A 21,010-nucleotide genomic window follows, 5' to 3' on the forward strand; every position below is an offset into this window, starting at 1 on the left:
CATACTACGCTTGGTGCAATGAGACAAATAGCTCTCCCGCTAGAGCCTCTGTGCTGCTAGTTCCGGAGTTTCTGACAGAAAAGTTCCAAGCAAGACTTCAGCGGGCCACTGGGGCCAGCTATAAGTCAGCTGTCCTCTCCATTCACCGAGGTTTCGAGACGGGTCGACTATCATAGCCGATGGTTACCTTATTAGTCTACGCCTCGACGGTATGTTCAACGAGTGTCTACCAAAAAGGAAAGTGATCCTCCTAAGGGATCCCAACACAGTCTTAGATTACTTTAAGGGTCACCCTTTTGACCTTCCGTCAAAAGCGGCTTAAATACGTAACTCTCAAGATGGCTTTCCGGTTTGGCGTTGGCTTCGGGACGGCGGTGCTGAGTTGCACACGGTCTCGAGGTTAGCTTCCGTGTTCACAAACACTGGAGCGACACTGTTTCGGCGCTCTGTTCTCGTGACTTCTGAACGGCGCGGTGCATACCGACATTCGTCCCTCTCCAATCCCCAGGGTTGGGCAAGGTTCGGCTGAAGCCAAAGATAGGCTGGGGTGTCCGATAAGGCGCTGCAGCACTATTTCTTCCGAACACAAGCCTTGCGAGGGACTCACGACCGCATTCATCACCCTTACAGAGCCTTTCGGTCCAGCCGCTGTCGCAATGGCTGGTCCAGGTGTTGGTGGGGTCCGGGGGCTCGCGAAGGTTTCGCGTCCCACGACCCACTCGACACGAGCTATCTCATCATCTTGGGTATACCGCTCGGTTGTCCCTTGAGGAGATCTAGCAGGCGGTGTCCCGGAAGCCACCTTCGCCCTTCTCTACGATACTTCCGCTTACGTTAGTAATCAGAGACGGGCGGAGGTTTACCGGGACATTGTTCGGGCGATCATAATACGGTGCTGTACGGGTACCAGGTTTCAGACTATACAGAATACTCAGCATGGTAAGAACCAGTGTCGCTATTCTTAACCACCAAACTTATTAAGTAAGGAGGTTTATGTCTGTGATCGCGTGGTCTTTTTTGTTTCCCGACCGTTGGGGAAAATATTTTCTGACCTCGCGAAAACCATCGTTACCGCTCCCGATCCCTGATCAGATGCTGACCAATCTTGTACCTCCATCCGTCGGTTACTTGCTAGATCGATCTTTCAGATGTTGATGCAAGAAGTATCTTAATCAACATCGAACGGTAAGATCGACCGGTGTACTGAGTCTAGTCCCAAACAAAAATGTTTGGTAGACTCATAACCGGTGCGATCTTACCTTTCCGATGTTGATTATCCCGACCCCGCCACCCCTACAAGTTTGGTCCGAGTAGGGGATCCCAAGTCGGATAAGGGATGATCATATGGTGTGACGTCACCTTTTGGGTGAGTCCACCGGGGATCGGGGTTTTTGTTATTTATTCATTTATGTGGGACAAAATGACTATTGGTTTTTTCCGCATCTCGGGATCGATGCAAGAAGTATCTTAATCAACATCGGAAAGGTAAGATCGCACCGGTTATGAGTCTACCAAACATTTTTGTTTGGGACTAATCTTCTCTGACTCAGATTATACAAAGACTGATTCCATATTATTCCATAAATGAAGTCATCCCGAGAACAGATGTAATGGTGCTATTTCAGTTTGAACATTTTATGCACTTTCTATTTTTGAGTTGTAATGTTCGACAAAAAAAGAAGTTATTTTGGTATTGTGTTCAGTATTCCATATGTGTTTGTGTGATAGAGCTAATTATGTAGTAATCTATTGTATATCTTTTCCTTTTGCAGTGACATGTTCTGTATGTCAAGGCAAATCCGACACATATGATCCATTTCTTGACATTGGATTGGATATCAAAGTAAGTCCAAGTATATAAATTATAGTTTCATTTAAATGCCTTATTTTGTCTTAAATATATGTCTTCTGGCTGAACCACTAGCAGGCTATGTTAACTCATCTATGACAATGACAAAGGTACCAAAATCTGAATTTTGATGATTTTTACGATCATCTGGAAGAGCAAATCACTGAATGGGCCTCTAATAGAAGGTGGGCGACTAATAGAGTAAATCAATATGTACTAGTGTTTTCCAAGTATTTTGAATAAAGCTGTCCAGTGTCGTACAGGGCGGAATAGGCCAACATTTCTAATACACATCTTCTCAGACCAAATTTTACTTAATGTTTGGCCATTTTGGAATTCTGAACCTCCATGTACTTAAAACATGCATTTGTCCCTGTTACAGCATTACAATTACCACTCCCCCCCCCCAAGAATTTCGCTCACCATATTCAGGGAATTTACCAACATGTGTATTGCATCTTTGTTTATTGATTGCTTTTATGTTGTTATTCTTGTAGCATGCTCCTTCAGTTCACAAGGCATTTGAGAGACTTATTAGACCAGAGACACTAGATGGAGAGAATATGTACCAGTGTAAAAAGTAAGTCTGGTATCGAATAATTACTGATGTGTTTGTGTTGAACTTCTTAATTACAAAATGTTTTTAAAAAGTAGGTATTTTTATACAGGTTGTTCACTTTGAAGTATGAAGTAAAGTCCACAGTTTCTGCGCACTGTAATGTCAAAAGTAATCAACACATTGCTAAACGCACACAAATGCATGAGCGTCTTAATACGCGACACACCATACGCTTACGCAAAATGTGCATACCGTACTTCATACTTCAAAGTGGACAAACTGTAGGGCATTCTCATCATGATCAAGGTGCTTTTAGGTTTTCTGCTGCCACTATTGTAGTCCATTTGACTTCCTTGAGACAGGAGGGGTTGCAAATGATACACATGCAATCAAAGGCGGTGTATATGTAGGATGCAGTCAGTGCAGATGCACCTCTTTTAATAACATGTGGATGCTCCTGTCTCAAGAAACCTATTAAAATGGACTGTATATCACTCCATTTGGCTGCCAACAGTGCCAACATGATTGACTGCCTCCTAACAGCTCCCCATTGTGCACCTATGTGTAGTGGAACAAGCAAGATAAAGTGTATTGTTCAAGGATACAACACATTGGCCGTGATGGGGTTCAAACCCATAACCTTGTGACCATATGTTGAATGCCCTAACCGTTAGGCCGTTTGCTCTCATGGATCAGTGGATGATAGCCAGAACTGCCTGAGCCCATGCTTGATCATTACATTATGATGATTTATGTTGTCATGTTGAGTACATATTATATTATCTCTTGGTTACACTACACCACTGATGTTAATGATTGCTCTACTTGCTTGTAATTTTAAGAGGAATTATTTTTTTAACACTTCATCAATGTCATTTACTTTTTTTTTTTCAGTATGTCTCCTATTTTTCAGTATAAGGTTTTTAAAACAATAATCATCAAATTGACTTTTATTTAGAATAATGTATGTTATTAAAAAGCAGTCATCATAAAAATGGGTATTTTTTCCGTGTAAGGTGTTTTTTAAACAGTCATGAAGAAACATTCAATACAGAGCATTTTTAATTTTTTTTAATTATGTTGTCTTGATTACAGGTGCAATCGTAAAGTTCAAGCACAGAAGAGATTCACTATCCACAGAGCGCCCAAAATCCTGACTCTATGCCTCAAAAGGTAAGCCAAGATATAATCACAGGAGATTATTGTGATTTCCCATAAACCCCCAGTCGACTAATTCCGACTGACTAGCGGCGCTCGTGTAACGCGTCACTGTACCGCGCCGTTGTGACAAGATCGCGCTCTGAAGTTCTAAAAACAACAAACTCTGTCAAAACGTCAATTTGGAAACAACTGCGCATGCTCTATGCCACATGAATCCTGTTTCAAAATTTATCACTTTTTTCCAAGTCCAGGAGGTTGACGAATGAGGGTCTATAAACCCCCTCATTTGACCAATGCACCATGGGAAAGAATGATATATGCTGTGATATTTGATCAAACAGGTATTAAGACTTAAAATACGTTAGGCAGGGTGCAAACTGCACTTATGCTAAGGGTAATTTGCCACAAAATATCAAACTCTAGATCTTTTCAAATTGATACATTCCGAGTAAACCGGAAGCTTGAAATAATTTCCTGAGAGCCCGCGTATAAATCTATGCCTCTTCAGAAAATGACAAGCATGTGCACTTTCCTTTACATTGTTTTCAGATTGTGAAGTGCCAAATAGCATTGGTGTTAGTTTAATATGTTAGGACAATATTTAACTAAGAAAATGGACATATGAAAGGTTCATAACTTTGCAACCAAGCATTCAAGAGACCTGGGGATTCAACTGTAGGTGCTGAGCAATTTAGTAATGGTAGTAATTCAATTTTCAACATTTCCGACCTTGGCATGAGTGGATCAGATTGGGTCACATTTGTATTTACCTGTCACCTAAATTTGAATATAGATTTATCAATCCAATAATTATGTCTGTGTCCTTTTTTTTTTTTTTAGATTTGATTTCAATAGATTCAGCATGGGTAAAATCCACAAAGATGTAGCTTATTCAGAGCATCTCAACCTACGTCCCTATATGAGTGAACACAAGGTAAGGATATTCCCGTCCTCTCCTCTTCCATTCCCCTTCCCTCTTCCCTTCCCTTCCCCTCTCCCCTTCCCTTTTCCCTCTTCCCTCCCTTCCCATCTTCCCTCTATATGATTGAACACTAAGGATCTTCCCTTTCCCTCTTCCCTTCCCCTCTGCCCTCCTCGCATTCCTCTCCTCTCTTCTTCCCTCCCCTCATCTTTTCACTCCCCTCCTCTCATTTCTTTACCCTCTCCATCCAGTTTCCCTCCTCTTCCCCTCTACCCTTTTCATCGCCTTTCCCCTTCGTGTTCTTTCCTCCCCTCTTCTCTCCCCTTTCCCTCTTTCTTCCCTACCCCCGTCCCCTCTCCCCATACCCTGCTCTCCCTTTCCTTTCTGTCTCCTCTTTTTTTTTTTTATCTTTTGACATAGTATGTCAGGCAAAATGCCTTTTATTCACATTAAATACACTATAAATATTATAACAACAAAAGTTATTGCACTGCACATAATCCATATATAATAGTAGATGTTATAAAACAAATTTACATACATGTATATAATAAGAAAATCAAACAAATAATTTAAGCAAAATGACAGAGCCAAGAACAGACACGGAAGTCATCCAAGTAACTGTTCATCTGCGATCAACTAGCTAAAGTCATCGCAGGCCAAACCTCTCATACGAAGTTCCTGCCTAAAGAGGAACAGAAGACAAGGATGATCCCCGTATCTGTATTTGCCAATGCACATTTTGCCAACACATATAACATAATTGATATATTTTGACCGATCACTGGTAATGTCATTATGATAATTAAATAAAACATTTTCAACAGAAAGCCTAAAGTTCTTACCAAGCCTTTGTGTAATAACCCTGTTAGCAAATTCCCAAATAGGAGTGGTCTTATTACAATGAAAAAGAAGTGCTCTGGATGATCAACAGCATTACAGGAATTGCACAAATTTGTATCTTCTTTCCCCATTTTACATAATAAAACTTTTGTAGGATAAATGTTATGAATAATTTTCCAATTAAGTGAAATAAGTCTGGCCTCACTGGTACAACATGGTATTGAACCCCAAATCTTTTCCCAATCAAAATTGTAATTGGGGAATCTTCTACACCAATAGTTCATACAAATTGGTGGAACATAAATCTTATCAACCATGGCATGTCTAACAAATTTTGAAGAACAGGCTTCTATAGGGACTGCATTAAAGACAACTGATTCAGTCCTAATTTGGTCTAGAATTGGTGCATTCTTCCAATCATTCGGCAGAGCATTGCAAAGAGCGAAGTACTGAAAAAGAATGTTGCCAGTGCGTGGAATGCGGTGCCTAAAATACTCAAGTGAGTAGATTGAACCATCATCATCAAAAAGATCTTTTATAAAAATAAAGCCAGCTTCAATCCAGTCTCTATAGAAAAGTGTTTTCTTGTTAACAGTTACAGCATCATTGTTCCAAATGATTTGATTGTAGTAATCAGATATGTCAGCTTTATTTGAAGTACATTTAGTATTGAACCAGACTTTAAACATGTTGTTATAAAAAACAGGAAAGGTGTCAATAACATTCTTGCATACAGTGTTGATTTGGTTGAAGCTACAATTACAATTAAACACATTCATACCCAAACCAAACTTGTTGACATAGTAAAGTGGAATGTTCTTCCAGCAAGCAGGACTAGAATTGTTTAGTTTTTTGATCCAAGACATCTTTAAAACATTAAAAACATCTCAACCTGAAATATGTTTATACCACCTCTTTCATAATCTGCAATAATACTGTTCCGCTTCACCGCTTCCACTCTATTCCAAATAAATTTAAAAAACATAGTGTTTAATTTCTTTACAACTCTCTCAGGAAGGTCTACAACTGGAGCAATGTATGAAAGTTGTGAAGCCAACAATGTTTTCACGATCAAGTTTCTACCAACCATTGATAGGCCTCGATCTTCCATGCACGGATTGAACACTCGATCTTATTCATTTTATCCTCCCAATTACAAGACAAATGATTTATTGAGATACTTGGGGAGAAATACACACCAAGGATTTTAACAGTGTTATTTGGCGCTAATTTCCAGTTAACATTTCCGATGCGAAATTATTATTTTTCAAGGACCCAATCCATACGGCATCACTTTTGGCATGATTTACTGAAAGACCAGATAATCTTGAAAAGTTATCAAATACATCCATAACCGTTTTAACACATTCAGGGTCTTTTACAAAAATGGTAGTATCATCTGCAAAAGTAGAGATGCGAATTTCTTTACGCTCATAGTTCTCAAATGGTAAAGTAATACCCTGGATTTGCTTGGATTGATTTAATTTTACAAGCTTAGCAACTCCACACTAAGGACGAAGATCAAAGGCGAAATTGGACAACCCTGACGTGCATACAATTTACATCAAAGGAACTTGAGATGTGACCATTATTAATAATACAATTAGTGGTATTGGAAAAATAACTGAAATCCATTTTCTGAACATTGAACCAAAATTCAATTTTCTGAGCGCATAAAATATAAAGTCACGCTCTATACTGTCGAATGCTTTTTAAAATCAATACACATCATAACACCAGGTAAATTATTATTATCAACATATCTTAAAACATCTTCAATAAGGCGGATATTTTCGTATACTTCTACCCTTAACAAAACCATTCTGATCAGTATTCACAACAGACTGAAGAATGTTTTTAATACTGAGCAGCCAATGCTTTAGTGGCTATCTTATAATCAATATTCAACAAAGCAATTGGACGCCAGTTATTAAGGGAATCCCGGGAAGCCCTTTACCTTTATGAATGAGGGAGATTATGCCACGATTCTGACAGGTGGTAAGTGACCCAGAAAGATACGCATCATTAAGCGCCGTAACAACAATGGGACCAATCTTTGGCCAAAAGTGTTGATAGAACTCTACCGTGAGACCATCATAGCCAGGGCTTTTATTTTTTGCCATAGAATTGAGCGCGCCTACACATTCTTCTGCTGTCAAGATACCCTCACAGCTTTCACTCTGTTCATTAGTCAGAGTAGGAAAAATTGTATCTCGAAAAACTCATCCAATTCTATTTCAGACACATCAACTTTGCTTTTAAACAAATCAGAAAAATAGACAACCTCTTCATTTAAAATAACAGATTGATCAGTTGTCATCACACCATTACTACACTGAAGTTTGTTGATTGACTTCTTAGAAGCATTTTTTTTCTCCAAATTCAGAAAATATTTAGTACATTTCTCACCTTCTTCAATCCATTTCTCTTTAGATCTTATTTGTAACCCTTTCATAAAATGACTGTACATAACTTCATACTCCAGTTTACAAGCATTATACTGCAATTTCAGGTTCTCATCATCCGCCTGATTGATGCAATTTTCGTAAAAAGCTTTTGTAGTTTACATTCAATTTGCTTTAGCGCACTCATCCTCTGCTTTTGTGAGCCTTTTGCAAAATCAATTGTAAAACATCGGGTTTTAGTTTTACATAAGTCCCAGGTTTGTTTAGGGGACAATGCATCACCATAATCAACAACACATTCATCAATAAGTTTGTTAATGCCATGGTCGTAATCAGAATTTTGTAACCAAGCATTGTTCAGTTTCCAATAACCATTACCTTTCACAATATCATTGTGACAAATAGTTAAAAATACAGCTAAATGGTCAGATCTAGGTGCAGATATGATATCAATTTTTCTCACTGTGTGCTCAATAGCATTAGGAATAAACCAATAGTCAAGTGTGCACTTAACTGGAGGAGATTTTTGTGCCCAGGTGAATCTTTTTTTATCACCATTTCTTAGCCTCCAAATATCATTTAACTCATAATCATCCAACATTGTTTTAATAGTATCAGAACAAGCACGATTTGGAATATTACCACCTATTTTGTCTAACAGTGGGTTCAGGACAGTGTTGAAATCACCACCCAAAATTGTGTGACCCCCTACACTGTATTTATCAATAATATTAAGCACATGCTCAAAGAATAATTTTCTATCTGGAATATCATTAGGTGCATACACATTCCACAAATTGTAATTGACATCATTAATAGAAAGTTTTATACCAAGTATTCTACCTTCATTATCAGCATAGATTTTTTCAACATCAGTTGGTAAATCAAATTTATTAGAAATACCAATCAAAATACCTTTACTATGATTTGTACCTGTACTACTATAAAAGGTACCATTGTATTCTTTTTCCCAGGTATCAATATCATTTTGACAGCAATAGACTTCCTGTAGAAAACAGACATCACATTGTTTGGTGTTCAACCAGTGAAAAATGGTCTTATGCTTTTTTCTGGTTTCGCAAACCACTAACATTAAATGTAACAAGATTAAACATGATAAATGCATAAAAATATTGAGTTCATCAGTAAAAAACAAACATACAAACATACTATTGTGAAAAACTACTGTACAGAGGAGTTTCCAGGTTCTGTGCAGGCACTTTCCTCCTCTCATTCCTCCCCCCTCCCTCTCTCTCTTTCCCACCTCTGCTTTCCTCCTCTCCCCTCCCCTCTCATTTCTACTCTCTAATTATTCTCCTCTACCCATTCATCTTAAAACAAAATCTGCTCAAAATCTAAATCTGAATTTTATTTTTTGTATTGGCAATTAACTTTGTTCCTATTTCTGGAAGACTATGTCATTTTGAATTGCTTTTATTTCTAATAATTTATTGCATTATAGAAAATATATGTGAATTTTCTGCTTATTTTTAAAGGGTTCCAGTGTCAACTACCAACTGTACGCCGTGTTGAAGCACGAGGGCGCTTCATGCAACTCTGGTCATTATTACTGCTATGTGAAAGCACCCAATCAGAGTTGGTACTGCATGAATGATGCATACATCAATCAGGTCGGACTCAATAGAGTACTCAATCAGAATGCATACTTACTCTTCTATGTACAGAGAGAACCCAAGCCAAGCATTAATGGCTCCATGGTAAGTACAAGAAAACTACCATGGTCAGCTCTTAATCATGTTAACAGGCGGGACTCATAACATCGTGGATTGATATCGAATGGCGTACGCACAGCTGGTTGCAACACCTACCCGAATTCATGCCTGCCAACCGTTCCGATTTAATCGGATTCGTTCCGATTTTTGAGGTCAAAGGTCACAAAAATCGGAAAAATCCGATTTTTGAAAATGCAAAAAAAATTTTTTTTTTTTTTAGATTTTTTTCAAAGTTTTTATGACTTAAGAGAACCACTGGACCTATTTTGAAGTGCTAGGATCACAAGGATCATTCACAGTTAATTTTTAAAAATTGGGAAAAATTACGAACAAATTACAGTTTTTAATATGCAAACCATTAACCAATATTTACCTCTTCATGTAGCACATATAATAAATGCATGGAAAACCAATGCATCTATAATATGTGATACATGAAGAGGTAAACACTAGTTAATGGTTTACATATTAAGGATAACAAACTGTAATTTTTTCGTAAATTTTTTTTTTTAATTTTTTTTAAATTACCTGTGAATGATCTTAGCATTTCAGAATAGGTCCAGTGGTTCTCTTAAGTTACCAAAATTTTTTTTTAAATTAGAAAAAAATTCAATTCAAAAAAATAAATTTTTAATTTTTTTCCAACTCTGAATAACAAGTAATTTAGGGTCTATTTTTCCAAAGTTTTGTTTCGCTTCTTGCTTCACTCTAATTAGACACCGACCTTAGTTCCAAAGGTTGGCAAGTATGCGCTGTTACGGGTGAGCGTGTGCTTTGCACGCCCCGGGTCGCGCGCACCCTGTACAGATTTTTATTTTTACAATGTTGGCAGGTATGCGAATTGTGTATTGCGTGACTGACGCACACTTTTGTGGAATTCTGTGGTCAAAAGTTGGGACTTATATTGATGCATGAAAAAAATGAATAATTCTTGCCTATTATGAGCTTGTCATATTATAGACTTTTTCCCATCAGGAGTTACAGTGAGGTACATGTTTATTTCACTGGCCACAGTATCCAATTGAAAAAACGCATACAGAAAAGTGCGTAGGCGGTTTGTCTGCCTGACTTTGGCACAACCACATAAAAACAACATCACCTTCAACTCCCGATGTGGCAAAGTACGGTATAGAAGTAAATTCCTAACACATGTCCCATTCAAATTCAACCAACTTTATTGGATTAGATTTTGAGCGCAAAATATGCGTAATCGCAAAGTCGTTGTGAGGTCATCTGGGGTCAAATCGCCATATAAAACATGACATTTGGTGGGAACAACCACTGTAGCGAGATAAAAATGTCAAGGTCATTTTGGGGTCATTCAGGGGTCATCCAAGTTCAAATCGCCATAGATTGTTGCAGGTTCGTGAAATTTGGTGGGAACGACCACCCTAGGGAGACAAAAAATGTCAGTCATTTTGGGGTTATCCGACTTATCCGGGGTCAAATTGCCATAGATTGTCGCAGGTTCATGAAATTTTGTGGGGACGACCACCCTGTGAAGGTCATTTTGGGGTCATCTGGGATCAACCGCTATTGTTTGCTGCAGGTTTATGAATATTGATGGGAACTGCCACCTTAGTGAGACAAATAATGTGAAGGGTCATTTTGAAATTGGCTGCATTGTGCAACATGGTGCATCAAAAATATTGTTAAAAAAATCAATGCACTGTTCCTTAATGTATCTTACTTTTGTGTTTAGGTCAATGTAAGGAAGCTCAGAATTGCAAATTTAAAAACAAATGAATCATTTCAAAATTGATAAAGTGTGAAAAAAAAGTTTTGCACAAAAATGTCCACTTTCACAATACTTTATTTTGACCTCCATGAGTGCCCTCTATGAGCGACACGCAAGTGTCTAATCTCATTGTTTATAAGTCCTATCATCAGGGATGTGAGAGTTCCTCTTTTCAGCTGATTTCCTCTTTTTTTGTTGCCAAAATTTATGTGTTTTTCTTTTATTTTCAGCCCATATTTGGCGTTTTTACCCTGATTTTACGCTGTTTTTAGTGATTTTCCTCGTTTTTGGTCTATGGCCTCTCACACCCCTGTATCATGTAATTTTGTTGTTCTTCACAGATGGGACAAGACTCCAAGTCTGCCATAAAGCAACACCCATCCACCAGTACCAAACCAGCTAACCCTTACAATGGACCCATTGGTACCGTTGTCCCACGGCAACCTAGCTTCATTGGTCCTGTCAAACCAAAGTTGACCAGTGACCAACCAACAAGGAAAATTGACATCACACCTGCCAAGCATACCAATCTACCTGCTGCCGTACCATTGCCGGATCAGAGAACTAAATTGACTTTCACTCTGAAACGACCTGGCATGGTGCAGAATAGTGGCAGTAAATTAGTGAAACCTGCCAGTACAGCAGTTCAAAGTGTTAAGAATACAGAACAGAGTGTGTCATCATCAGCCACCAAAGCACCTGTTGTACCAGCACCTGTTGTTAAACCACCTGTTATATCGACACCTGTTTCTAAACCAGCTGTTGTAACCTCAACTCCTTCCAAGACAAATCTTCAGGGACTGGTCAAACCAAAACCAAAGGTCCCTGCCACATCTTCCAAACCTGGTTTCACAGGACTGGTTCCTTATTCAGGGGAAGATTCCAGCGATTCAGAGAATTACGACGCTGTTGCGGAACAGTTGTCCAGCTTGCCCAAAGATGGTAGTAGTGATAACGAAAAAAAGCCTCAAGTTGCACAAAACGGGAGTGCAAAGGTGAACTCTGATAATGAGAGAAAAGAGATGATTTCACCGAGTCAGGGTGATATGAAACCGCCCTCACACACAGTAAGCCATGGAGACATTAGCAGTGCATCTAAGAAACGTTCTTTAGCGAATGGAACTGATTTGACAGTTCTTCGCAAGCCAGATTCCCGTTGAAACTCACAATAACTACCAACGGTAACGCACAGCGATTGAAAGCAACTGGACACTGGAGGATCTCGGATGCCGAATCACAAGTGTCACCCTCACCTGCATCTGATAGTAGCATCCATAGTAACCATAGCAACATGTCAACAAATTCTACTAGCGACTGGACGGTTATGGAAAAGAGAGAAGCGCCCTCAACGCCAAAGAAAGTAAAAGAGGAAGCAGCTGTTTATGGTTGGAGTATTACCCCCAGCAAGCTAGAACTGATGAGATCTTTTAGCGATCCGGGAGAAGTAAATAAACCACATAATGGAAAGTGGGATCCGGAGAGAAAGCCGATAAAGGAAGCAGAAGACTTGGAAGGGTGCAACGTGAGGACCTCCGACTGGTTGCATAATAAACACATCTTGCATCAAACTACAAATGGAAATCTTTTTGGGTTCAATGTGAAGGAAGTGAAGCCTCTGAAGGATTCAAATATACCTCGGAATTTGAGCGATGCATTCCACAAAAAAGAGAACGAGACGGAAAGTATTGACGTTCAGAAATCAAAAGCAGATTTATTGTCGCAAGATGTGAATAATGAGGAAAGCAAAGAGATGGAAGGGGTTCATAAGAAGAAGAAGAAACATAAGAAGCAGAAACAAGACGCAGAGGCGGAACAGGTGGAAACCGTTAAGTGTGAGGAAAAACAAGTGAGAACTGAATCAGAAAAAGCCAAATCCCCGGATGTAGGAGAAGGGGATAGTGGGTATTATAGTATTAAGAGTAAAAATAATAACTCTGATATGGAGGAAGGTGATGATGGTGAGGATGATGAGGAACTTAGTAGAAAACCAAAGAAGCATAAAAAGAAAAAGAAGAAGAAACGATCGCATGATCATGATTCAAAGGATATTGATGAGGATGACAGAACTAGTGACACACATGAAAGTCAAGAATATGGACCAGTGCTACCAGATTCAATCAAGAATCAACAGCCTAAAAAAGATGATCATGAAAAATATGGCCCTAAATTACCAGATGAGATTAAACATAGGTCACAAGACCATAGACTCACGTCTCCCAATCAAAGACTGAAAATGGAGTCGGAGCATCGGTTAAAATCACCTGATCTCAAACACAGACATAAAGGTGGAAGCGACCGTTTCCATTCGCCAGATCATGACAGACGTACGGTCATAAATCTAGTAGTCAAGGACACGAATATAAAAACAGACATCGATCTGATGACAGGCATCGCATTAGATCCCCCGATTACGACCGACGTGTCACATCTCCGAGTTACGATCATAATCGTATGCGATCACCAGATTACGATAGAGGACATAAAACTCATAGGAGTGGCGATAGTGAAAATACAAAATATAGAACTCATAGTGGCGATAGACATAGACATAGTAGTGATGAATCCGATAGATATTATTCCAAATTTTCTGTGAATAGAACTAGTGATGACGAAGACCACTCATATGCTAAACGTATAAAGGACAAGAAACGAAAACGTAAGCATAGAGATCGTGATGATTATTCCCGGGATGATTACACTGATAGAGATAAGGATTGGGATAATTACAGAGATGATTATAGACGAGACAAAGGAGATGATTTCTCTAGGTTAGGAAGCCCAAATAAGAAGCGTAAATCATTGAATGGTGATCCATGGGAGGATGGAAGCAGCAGTAAAGGATACCGGGATGAAAGGAGGAAATCAGATGGCAAACAACGACATGATGGTAAGTCATACTACACTGTGTTTCATAGAAGAAGGCAGTCCTTGGCTTGGGATTGACGCGAGCGCCCTGTTAATGAGCGACCTACACAGTGCTTTGTGTTCTCTTCAAGAGCGCCAAACTGCGCTGACCAACATTTTGACGTGTATTAAATCGGCCAATCAAATTATCGGTCAGTTATGATTGTCAGACCATTGAATCGGCCAATCAGAATCCCACTTTCATGTTTACGCTCTGCATGCTCTCAAACTGTAAAAAAAACTGGCGTTCTTCTCTGACAAAAACTGCGGTCTTGATAATGAAGCTCCTAATGAGCTCATCCATGTGATGGTTGAATGTCAGATAAGATATCTTGCCCTTCCCAGAATCCTTTGCAACATGATGCATCACCTCATTACAGCAAATGACACTCATATTACTTTTCCCTTTGTTTTTATGTTGAGAATAGACTGGCTAAACATGGGTCGATAGTCGAGAAATAAAATTGTAAGAACTGGAGGTGCACTGTTCACCGAGGTATATTTTTTCACTATCGACCCATATTGCACTAGATAGCAAATTAGAACAGAAACTTGAAATGGAAGAAATGCATTATAAAATGGGAAGTGTAAGATTTCTTGTCTGGTTGAGTACATAGAAAATATGTGATTTGCTACCACAAAATGAGCATAAAGTTGTAGATTGATAGTTTTAAGACGTTCCAGCTGCTGCATTGGTGTTCTTTGTTTCACACACACCTGTTCAAGTCAATAGTAAGTCTGTATGTCCTTTGTGAATGGGAGCACAATGGGCCTTTCACAAAAGACATTAACCAATGGTTATCAGGCTATTCCATTTAAAATCCACACTACCCCTGTGGAAGATTTAGCTAGTCTACAGAGGGAGTATGAGTTTCAAATAGAATAGACAGTTGGGTAACTTCCATTTGAAATACCCACTCCAGTTATGGAATATATAGGTGAAGCCATAATACAGAGGGCGTACAGGTTTCAAAATGATTAACCCTGACCAATTACATTTGAAGAAAATACTCCCTCAGTGGAAGATATTTCCAAAATTTTCCACAGGGGCAGTGTGGTGATTTCAACTGGAATAGCCCAGTGGACTGGTAATCAATTATATCATGAATTTGACAGTTTATATTGAATGATTCCTATTTTAGCACCTGTCCAGCATTGGGATCATCATATCAAGGATGGCTACAAGCGATCATCGCATGATGACAGCGCCACCAATAGACTCAGTTCATCATGGGATGGCAAACGCACATCAACATTCAATGTGGTTGAGGAACTCAACCAGTCTTCCATGAGAGCTTATGGACCTGCAAGTAAGTCCAATTTGCACCAAACAAAATTTAAATAATAAAGAAATGTTGTAAAGAAGCAGTGGACGGATATTTAAATTGATTCAATCAGGGCTCTCAAAGTGAGAAATTTGGAAATGCTGGTGAATAACCTGTTGTCTGTAATGGACAATCTCCCAATTATAAATGCTCCCCTCCTTTAATAAATGCCCCCCCCTCTAATAAATGCCCCCCATAATTTTTCCAATGAGGGGTAACCAAAATGCAAAGTTTCCTTGCTATATTGTGAGTAAAATGGCCATTACAATTGAATACCTGAGTGGAAGAAGGGCCCAACTCCAATTTTTTTACAAAAATGAGTTAGACCCAGCATTTTATTGCCAGCAGAGTGTGCTTCATTGTGTGTGAAAGCTGAGCCAAAATCTACCCTCCAAATAGTCTTCCAAGTACGCTTAATAATGGTTTCCATGGAAGAAAGGCCCAACTCCATGGAGTTGGGCCCTTCTTCCACAAATATTGGGTTAAAGAGGAATTTTGTTCATCCATGAAATCTGCTTTTCACTACAATAAACTTTCTTGCTAACATATTATATGCTTCTACTTGCGCAATTAATGGATAATTACCAAATTTCTGTAGCTATTTATAACACATCTGCTTACCGAACTGGCACTTGCAGTATATTAGTGGAAGAAGGGCCCAACTCCAGCTCGTATTAAGACCTGTACCATTGCCATGGAAACATATATAATTTCGAATGTATGTAATATTGTATATTCATGTATTAAAGGTCCCCTGAAGATGAAAACATTCTGCCTATAAAACTTTTCCAAATATTAAGTTTTTTCTTAATATCTCAAAAATAGTTTTGATGGACCTTAATCTCTCACACTGGGGTGTAGATTTCAAATGGAGTTACCCATTCAGGTAACCCCCATTTGAAATTCACACTCCCTGTTCAGGAGATTAAGGCCATGTCATGGCTGTGGATAGATAATGGTGCAAAGAATCAGACATGACTTGTAAGACTACATGAGAACTATCATGACTATGATGATTGGTGCCCTCTTAAAGCTGCCATGGCATTAGCCTTTTCAAGATATGGTGGACAATAGGATGGTGCTGCACAAAGTGGGTAAAAGTCTTTTGAATTTACCAGGTTTTACCCAGATTGAAGACTGCCCTCTTGTGTACGCCATACATCGAAAAGGCTAATGGGAGATGTGTAATTGTATACAAAGTCATTGCTTATCACATTTTGCTTGTGTTGTTTCAGTCACATCGTGGGAGGGAGGTCGAAGTGCTATCGATGAAGAAGTTGACAGAGATACAAGAATTGAGAGAAAACGAGATCTTTATGACGAGGAATTTGACAGGGGCAAGGTAGGTGCAATGTTTTTTTGTTTGTTTTTCATATCTAGGCATTAACAGCTGAAATCTAGGAGATAACGCTAAGGTCCTTGAATTTGAAAACACCTTTTCAAGACCTTGAAATTCCTGAAATTTGCACAAGGTCCTTGAAAGTCCTTGAAAATTGGAATTTTACCTTAAGTATAATTTTGACAACATTTGGGGAGTGGAGAAGAGCTATCGCTTTCGTTAATACACAGATTTTTGTGTTGTGGTAAGTCCTTGAAAATCATGCTTTTGGACTTTGAAAGTCCTTGAAAAGTCCTTAAATTTTAAAGGCTTCAAGGTGCGGGAACCCTGGTCAGATGATGCTAAATTAACGACCCTTTTGGCAGGTTTTTGCCATATTCTTAGAAAAGAATATAAATTCTTACAAAATAGTAATGTACATTTATGAGGGAATCCGTCAAGGATTTCAAAGATTGCTTTAACAACACTACCAAGTGTTGCGGTTCTTGTGTTATTAAACAAAAACTGTTTAGTTGGCACACTTGCTCAAAACAATTCAAATGTGTGCTATATATAAATTGGGAGAAACATGTCTAACGTATTTGAAGCAGTGGCCTGTAGTTTTACCATTGCTCTTCCTTTCCATATACTTACTCTAATGTATTATGTCTTGTGTCTTTAGGTTAAGAAAGTGAAGCATCGACATGATTCTGACAGCAATAAACATAGCAGTGGTTATCACAATCCGTTCCAATCAGAACAGAATAGAAGAAATAAAGGACATTTCTATCAGGTGAGTACTATCATTACATAAAATCGATATTATACTGACAGTGCTGCATCTCAAACCTTTGTACACTCAAGTTTGAAGATGTAAATTATCTTTTGATATCGAGCTTTGCCAATAAATGCCAGAGGTACAATATTTTGGTCTCCAATTTACAAACCAATGTGCTGTTCTGTCGGTCAGGGTTGTTGAATTTGACATGCTCACTCACCATAACTGGAGTGAAACTTTTCTTGGGGTGTCTATGGAGTGATCCTGAATTTTCCAATTTGAAAATATTTTAGAATTTTCTTCAAGTACATTTGTAGGACTTTATTGTTGATGATATTTATCAAAGAAACAACTCCAAACAATAAAGTTGCAACAAGAAATTTTGATGACTTGGTCATTCACTCTAAAGGTAATCTTTCACTCTAGGGAGTAACTTGGAACAGCCATATCTGGCCAATCAGGAGCCAGAATTCTAATCTGTGACATAATAATAATAATAAAAGAGATTTATATAGCGTGGCGACCGACAGAATTCCAGTTGAAATCCAGACACCCCGTATGGAAGACATAACCTTAATAATCTCCAACACAAGGAGTGTGAATTTCAAATGGGATTACCTGTATCTTCCATAGGGTGTATGGATTTCAACAGGAATAGCCCAATATGGGAGATTTGCCATTCTCTTTGGGTCTATCTCCTTGCTTCACACATGTATAGCATTTTATTTTTCAGTTTTTCCCTTGCCATATTTACATCTGACAATTCAAATCTTGTGTGGTTTCCATTCCAGGACCATTATGACCGTCACCGATCCTATCCCAAGAAATCTCACAGTTGGCACAGCGGCAGGTGATAATGTCTGGCAGACACTGAAGATTTCCGTCACACCTATTCATGTTTTCATGATGTTGCATGCCAGGGCGCAAATACAGAAGTGAGGTTCTGATTGGGTGATTGAATTAGGTCATGTAATGTCTTCACCTCCTGATTGGTTAATTGAATCGGGTCATGAAGTATCTTCATCTCCTGATTGGCTAATTGTATCCAGTCATGAAGTATCTTCATCTCCTGATTGGCTAATTGTATCCAGTCATGAAGTATCTTCATCTCCTGATTGGTTGATTGAATTGGGTCATGAAGTATCTGCATCTCCTGATTGGCTAATTGTATCCAGTCATGAAGTATCTTCATCTCCTGATTGGCTGATTGTATCCAGTCATGAAGTATCTTCATCTCCTGATTGGCTAATTGTATCCAGTCATGAAGTATCTTCATCTCCTGATTGGCTAATTATATCCAGTCATGAAGTATTTCATCTCCTGATTGGCTGATTGAATCAGGTTATGAAATATCTACATGTCATTGGCCAACAAATGGCATATACGCCATCGGCAGTGTGTGAATTCTGGGGGAAAATTGTAGTCTCACAGACCACCTAGTTCCTAGTAAGTGGCTTAAAAAGAATTTTTGCTTACTTTAGCAATAATGAGCCAAAAGTAAAAGATTTTAATTATAATAATGAGAAAAAAATAACAAGTGTGCCAAATTGTGAGTGGTATTTAAACTAGTAGAAAGTCAATTAATTGTAGGCCTACTAACACTCATACGCATTTCTACAGAGCTAAATGGTGTGTAGTTATGTGAGACTACCAGGCACCCTCTTATTCACACACAACCCAGTGCACATTGGTAAGCATGAAACAAAAGGTATGTGGCGGGAATTTTAAAGAGCGATAATGAGCTAATCCAGTTGAAATCCATACACCCCCTATGGAAGACATTACCTTTCGGGAGTGAATTTCAAATGGGTTTACATGAATGGGTGACTATTTGAAATCAATACCCCTGTGTAGGAGATTAAGGTCATTTCTTCCATAGGGGTTGTATGGATTTCAACTGGAATAGTCCAATGTCTACCTACTAATGGCTGCACCCACCTAATATATATATATATATTATTATTATTAATATGTAAGGACCAAGCTTGACTCGCTGCTGCATAATATGGTATACATTTATAGCGATATTCAAAAGTCGGATGATTGTACTAGCAGGTGTGAGTGCAACAGCTATCTGTGGGCCAGAATTTAGGGAGAATCCTCCAATCAATTGCAAAAGATTCTCATAACAAACATTTTCTTGTTATATTACGAATTGATAGGAATCAAATGATTCTCACAAAGATCTCTTGACAAGAATCAACTTGATTCCACACAGTCATCATAACAGGTGCAACATACAGACAATAATGCCGACAATAATAGCTTCCCTTGATGCATTGGTAAAATTGTGCATAATCATACATCTCCCATGATGCATTAGTAAAATTGTGCGTAGTCACACATGGAACCTTGTTATACTTTGCTACATAATTGTTTAATGCAACATTAGCATGTCAATATGCATAAGGCAACTGCTATTGCAAATCTCGGACAAAGAAGTTGTCTTGAGTGTTCAAAATTATTTCAACAACTCTTACTATACCAAATGTTGTTAATCGGTGATGAATCCACACTTTTCCAGAGCATGTTAATGGACGCGCGCATGCACATAAAATTTGTCATGCCTGGAACTTGTGTGTTTACATGTTGAATTCAGTCGGCGGTAGTGGCTAAATATTTCCATATTGTGACTGTTTGTAATTTGTCTGTGGTATTCTGTGGCAACAAGTGCCACGCCAATTCTCCCCATTTATTTCTGCACAGATGATGATATCAGATGTTGTTGCACTTACAATATGTTGGTGCAATCATCACATTGTGTTTGTAAATGAAGAGTTTTCTTTCTTAATGTGTTTACACTAATGCCTGTTTTTTAATAAACTTCTGTTTTGAATAGCAGAATTAGAACAATTGATCTTGATGGTATAGCATCATATGGGCACATGTGCACCAGCTCCCCCTTCAACTTAAGAAATTATAAAAGCTACAAATAGTGCCCCTTTAATCAATGTCATTGCCCATATCAGTTAAATAAATAATTTATAATGATTTAAATTACTAAACCCTGTATCATAAAAGAGTTGATTTATCATGCGTTGAGAGTAATGTGTGTTTACACGATCATATTTGACTTGTTTCGTGTCATATTGCCTCTGGGAATGGTTTAGTGATCCCAGCGCTCTGTACTATTATGATACCTACCAAGTGTAGTTTATGTAGAATGCCGAACAACTATTTATTATGAACGGTCCCTTTCTAACACATGAAGTGCTTTACGCAATGTGGCGACACCGAGTAGCGACCGTGGCAAAATTACTTTTCACTAGAAAAAAAAATTGGTACCATCGTCAGGATTCACCACCTGTTGACATCCAATCAATACATTAGGTAACCCAGGCAAACCTTAGTTAACACATTTGCTAGTCAGCCAAATTCGCCGACAATGTCAATGCATATTTACATAGAAATTTAAAACAAGTGCCCGAAGAAAGAAACCTACATAAATATGTTCTCTATACTTCACTTGACCCAA

General features: G+C 38.5%; 1 protein-coding gene across 1 annotated transcript in view; it reads left to right on the top strand.

Annotated features, from left to right (window-relative positions):
* Positions 1–19,132, top strand: part of LOC140164190 (uncharacterized) — a 32,939-nt gene extending 13,807 nt beyond the window's left edge. Inside the window, 12 exon segments of the mRNA XM_072187434.1 lie at positions 1,773–1,843; positions 2,347–2,429; positions 3,504–3,581; positions 4,410–4,503; positions 9,236–9,457; positions 11,552–12,359; positions 12,362–13,788; positions 13,791–14,097; positions 15,257–15,424; positions 16,675–16,781; positions 17,440–17,550; positions 18,327–19,132. Of these exon segments, the coding sequence (XP_072043535.1) occupies positions 1,773–1,843; positions 2,347–2,429; positions 3,504–3,581; positions 4,410–4,503; positions 9,236–9,457; positions 11,552–12,359; positions 12,362–13,788; positions 13,791–14,097; positions 15,257–15,424; positions 16,675–16,781; positions 17,440–17,550; positions 18,327–18,389 (3,539 nt within the window). The 3' untranslated portion in view covers positions 18,390–19,132.
* Positions 19,133–21,010: the final 1,878 nt, after the last annotated feature.

Source organism: Amphiura filiformis, chromosome 11 (genome assembly GCF_039555335.1).
Source record: "Amphiura filiformis chromosome 11, Afil_fr2py, whole genome shotgun sequence".
In the NCBI taxonomy this organism is placed as follows: Eukaryota; Metazoa; Echinodermata; class Ophiuroidea; order Amphilepidida; family Amphiuridae; genus Amphiura; species Amphiura filiformis.